General features: G+C 36.4%; 1 protein-coding gene across 1 annotated transcript; it reads left to right on the top strand.

Moving 5' to 3' along the window:
* Nucleotides 1-1,793: 1,793 nt before the first annotated feature.
* Nucleotides 1,794-5,157, top strand: LOC128368892 (cytochrome b-c1 complex subunit 10). Its single transcript, XM_053329798.1, has 3 exons — nucleotides 1,794-1,906; nucleotides 2,770-2,900; nucleotides 4,749-5,157. Exons 1-2 carry the CDS (start codon nucleotides 1,857-1,859, stop codon nucleotides 2,888-2,890), a joined length of 171 nt encoding a protein of 56 aa, XP_053185773.1. The 5' UTR covers nucleotides 1,794-1,856; the 3' UTR covers nucleotides 2,891-2,900; nucleotides 4,749-5,157.
* Nucleotides 5,158-5,664: the final 507 nt, after the last annotated feature.

Raw genomic sequence — 5,664 nt, 5'->3', positions numbered from 1 at the left:
GTCTTGGTCTTGTTGTGATATAGAAAATCACTACTAAAGACTTTTATTTCTTTACTTGAAAGACGTGTCTACAGTATCCAAGTATGAAAACATGCACCTGATTTTCTTTGTCAGCAGACACTTTCTTTCCTCCACAACAAATTACCTGCTACAGATCTCACTGTCTTCACTCATGTTTGGGGACAATATCTATGTAGGCTCTGTCCTCAAAGTGCCTCCAGTTTCCTATTTTTTATATATAAAGTAGATATTGAGAACTGTTGTGTATATAACAGTAATGTAGCAATAAATGTGCCATTTTTAATAACAAAACTCACTTTTATCTGATGTCTTTTCTTCTTTTGTTTTTGTTGAAAAAAGTTAAAATACATTTTTACATTTTCTTCCAAACCTGTTGTTTCAAAGCAGGTTGGTGGAAGAGAAACAACCCAGTATACCTGTGTTTTTGTGAAATATAGTTTATCCTGCTGTAATTTGCCCCTGAACAAATGAAAGAAAAAGCAGGTAAATTTTATTTAATAGACAGACCAACAATATGACTTCTGCTAAAAGGTTGGTTTATTTTTAGTCATATTTTAGTAATGGAGTCTTTTATTAGTAAACAACCCTCAAGAAAACACATTTAATTTTCCACACACCCACTTCTACAAGGACCTGTGCAGTTTACTGTAGATATACCTACTGTACATACAGTAGATACCTTACTGTACTGTAGACATACCTACATCAATCAATCAATCTTTATTTACATAGTGCCAAATCACAACAAAAGTCATCTCAAACATACAGTATGTGCTGTAGATACCATACTGCACTGTAGACATACCTACAGTATGTGCTGTAGATACCATACTGCACTGTAGACATACCTACAGTATGTGCTGTAGATACCATACTGCACTGTAGACATACCTACATACAGTATGTGCTGTAGATACCATACTGCACTGTAGACATACCTACAGTATGTGCTGTAGATACCATACTGCACTGTAGACATACCTACATACAGTATGTGCTGTAGATACCATACTGCACTGTAGACATACCTACAGTATGTGCTGTAGACATACTTACATACAGTATGTGCTGTAGATACCATACTGCACTGTAGACATACTTACAGTATGTGCTGTAGATACCATACTGCACTGTAGACATACTTACAGTATGTGCTGTAGATACCACACTGCACTGTAGACATACCTACAGTATGTGCTGTAGACATACTTACATACAGTATGTGCTGTAGATACCATACTGCACTGTAGACATACTTACAGTATGTGCTGTAGATACCATACTGCACTGTAGACATACATACAGACAGTATGTGCATATCTGGCTGAAACCAACCCTGCTACGCCAATAAGAACATTTGGTGACATCTCAGCTCACCATAGCTTGATTAAAACGCTAGAGGGCAGAAATGAGCTATAATATTACCTCCATGTGCCTCTCTGGTATCGTATGCAGGGCAGTTTACACCAAGCAGCCTCATCAGATGTCCATATGTGTTGCCAGAGCTTCAGAGACAAACTACTACTACTAGTAGTACCTACCTGTTTCCAGGTGTGTTGTGTGTCAATTAATTTAGGTAATTTGATTCAAAACGCATTTATGGAGGAATATGCGCAATGTAAGCGATGTATAAACTAAAATACAGAAAAGAAAAAGTCAGTCAGTAATAATTATCTTCAGGAGTGTAGTTTATGAGTTTTAGCCATAGCTTTTAATTATTTTTTTAATTTTAGGATAAACCGGAAGTTCTTCATGCACATGCGCACTAGGCAGCAGTCTGAACGCCAGTTCTTCCTAGTTTCCTAAGCGGCGTCAAGAGGACATAACCAGCCAAAATGATCGGTAAAATGATCGGCCAGAAGTATATGTCCATGGCCAAGACATGGTAAGACGTTTTTTTCATATTGTGTGATTGGTAAAAAGCAGAAAGATATTCGTTCAGCTGCAAGTCTCGACTTGTCCTTAGCCAACATGAGCTTTTAGCCTAGCTGAGGTCAACTGCTATGGATGCATGCTGGCAGCTATTGTGGGGTCGAAACATGGTTTAAATGACCATTTTAGGGTAAAATATGTTGTATTGTAATGTGTTATATGCTATTGTAATATTACTAACGTTTTCTGTACTAAATGTGGCGCATTTTACATGTGAATTTCATACCTTTTATCACCCAGTTTTAGGAGGACATGTTTAACTTGGTCAACTTTAGACTGATTGATCTTAGTTGTTGGACTACTGTTGGCTCTATTTTATTATTTTTATTGTTGTGACAATAAATGACAAAAATTAGTATTATTAATCATTTAGATAGATGGTCTTTATTATGTCATAGCCCTCCATACTCCACCCATAAACATACAGGTACACAATAGACAATCTTTTACACACATAAAGTCATGCATAAATTTAGTCCATACAGTCAAATTAATTTGTTTAAATGTGTATTTAGTCTGACTAGCTGTGAAATGGAAAAAGCAAGCATTATCTCCACAATTGATTAGTAAAATAATCAGCTATCAAAGTGGCTGCTTTTTGTCATGTATTACTTAACAACTTGTCTAGTGCTACTCAATTTGGGCTTAATATTTGTTGCTAAGTGTATATAATATGTATACTAGCAAATAAGAGTACTTTTCAGCTACAGGCTAAATAAATGAAATGCATCAAACAAAAAACACTGACTAGTGTAAAGGTTTGTGTGTGTAAATGGAAGAAAACTGGGTAAATTTTAAATGTGTTCCACTTTACAGGGTCCCAACACTGGCTGTCTGGGGCACAGTCGGAGGTGTAGCTCTGGTCCACTTCACAGACTGGCGATTGGTTTTGGATTACGTTCCCTACATCAGCGGCAAATTCAAGAAGAACGAATAGTGTCAGTCAGGTAAGTCAGAGGAAGGGCAAAGAGATCACTACAGAAAGTCACAGACACTTTATTTAAGTATCCTGACAGTTTTCTTCAGAATACGAGTACTTAAGCATCAATAATTCTGCATCTAATGGATCTCTTGATGTCAGAAAGATCAGCATTACTGAACTCAAGTAAAATGTGGTGCTACTCTTCTCCAACTCTTACATGTATGCGTTGAATTTAGAGGGTTTTTAAAATCTTTTATGTTTCCTACTTGTCTTGTCTACATATATAGAGCAATAATTCATTTAAAGCAAATTTCTTGAAACTTTAATGGCCAAGCACACTTCCGTGCCCCACTTTACTCACCTTGACATGTTGGTAGAACTTGATGGCAAATTCACAGTGTTGAACATTATTATAGAAAAGTACACACGAGCCTACAGGTGTTTTTTCATACGTGCAGTCTGTGGCATTGCTGACTGTGTAACGCACCAGATTTAACTATTTACACTGAGGGCCCGATGAAATCCATGTTAGTACTCATACAACAGGATTGTTAGACATGGGTAGTATTTTTTCCTGCCAGCTGTGGTGGCAGCACTGAAAGCAAGCTGCAAAATTAAGACATAAATGAAGAGAATTATTTATTTATTTATTATTATTGTGGATTTTCAACATTTATATTGCAGGTAATAGACTGTGTATATTTCTTCTGCTCAAATGATGAACACGGTTAGCAGTGGGTGGAGCTATCTATCCTCCTATAGTAGCAAGTATTGTCTGACCCATTGTAGCTCATACCACCATCCCTTGGATAGACATTGCATTAAAGAAGCACACCGTTTCGTTACGTGATATTTTTTCCATCAACATGGCCAATGTCATTTATTCTGATTACATAGTTCTTGATTTAAATGTTTTGCTAGTTTACTTGAACTGAGACTCAAAGAAAGTGGTAACCTTGTGTATATTCTTCTTTACGTAGCTACCTACTTTTGTTCAAAATGCAACTGTAGTCCCAAGTAGGACATTTACCAGCAACCTCCACAGTTATGACATATTTCACTGTAATAAAATGTTAAAAATCAGAGCATTTATCATCCATATGTAAACTGTCTTGTTGCGTGATACTGTGTCTCTTTAACACATTTGAGTATACTCATTGTATAGAAATACTGAAAAATAGTGCAAATGTGTCATTTTGCCTTATTCAGGATAGGTGTGTAAACATTGATCAACAAACAACACAATTACACTGAGCATCTCTAGAGCCTCATTACTCACCATCAGTGTAAGAACAATAAAAAGATTAGACACAAATAAGACACGCAATTAAATGCTTTTATCTGAACACCATGCACTACCTCTGTCCAAACATGTGCACATCATCACCTTGATATTAATTATTATAGTGAAGCATGCTGGTGGTGACACTTACAGGCATGGAGGAGGTAAACTGTCTGGACAGATAAAAGGATAAACAGAGTGAAGTTCAGAGACAATAAACTAGGCAGTTTAGAAGTGCCATGAGACCAGAATCCATGACAGAGGCATATTTTAAGGCTATATGTAGCAGCTTTTAATAAGGCAGAAATGCCTGAAAAGCCTCAGACCACTCTGCAGTTATTTAACATGAGAACTGAAAACGTTGAGACTTCTGTTTAAGCTTTAAATCTGAATATTGGGCTTCTGAAGAGTGTTTTATTTGGAGTATTATTTTAGATAGAGCTTAATAATAGTCCATAATTAAAATAAAAGATGGGCAAATATTCGCTTTACAACTGAAATGCTCATGTCTCTTACAGTTAACTTTACCATCTTGTATGTTTTCCTCCACTGTTGCTCAATGTGATGATTTTTTTTGTTTCCTCCTGTCAGGTCGTGTTGGATTATTTTTGCGCACACACTGAAATAATAAACCAGAACTGCTGCAGCCGGTACTTTGCATTGTAGTTCAACTGCGTGCCAGGTCACCGGAGCCTGCCTTCATCTTCATCCTGCAGCTCAGTCAACATCGAACTGTTCACCATCAACATCCTCTGAAATGCTCTGCGGTTTGCCATTTCCTAAGTCCTCAACCAGTGACAACATGAATGGAAGGAATGTAACAGATGACTCATGGACTTTTGTTTTCTTGTCCTGCTTAGTTTGAGGTCGGGTATTTATTTAATCATCAGTCACCTGAGTGCTGTGAATCAAACCTGATTCACAATTGGAAAAATCTGTTCTTAATGTCATTCTGTGATTGTTTTGAAGAGAAGTAAAGTATGTGAGATTTATCCTACAATCTGGTTGTGTGTAATTATTTCACTTGAAATGGTTTAAAAATGCTCTGATGATTGAGTCAAGTCAAATTGAAGTTTGTGTACATCCTGCATGCAGCCCCATCAGTAGTTTGTTTATTTGAACTTTACACTGGATCAGATCACTTTAGTAATAGTTATTATATGTGCTTCTGATTTGTTTGCAAGTCCATAAAGGCCACAAATTACAATCAAAAATTGTTTACTGAAACACTGATGTAAAAAATTCTTAAAAACATCAAACATACTGAGTTTCCAGACCAGTCTAGTCAACCAGTTTGGGAGTGATGGCAATTTCCAGTCCTGTGATTTGATTTCAGATTGTAGTGTTACTTATTTTGTATTGCGTTTCTTCACAAAATATGTTTTTATGCTCAGGTCTCAGATTTCATAGAACTGCAACTAACTTACCTTCGAGGTAAAGAATTAAGAAAAGTATAAATGCAACAACGTCAAGTTTATATGTATAGCACCTTTCAACAAAAAGGCAG

Source organism: Scomber japonicus, chromosome 12, assembly GCF_027409825.1.
Source record: "Scomber japonicus isolate fScoJap1 chromosome 12, fScoJap1.pri, whole genome shotgun sequence".
NCBI classification, from domain to species: domain Eukaryota; kingdom Metazoa; phylum Chordata; class Actinopteri; order Scombriformes; family Scombridae; genus Scomber; species Scomber japonicus.
This window is presented reverse-complemented; position numbering and strand designations above follow the sequence as displayed.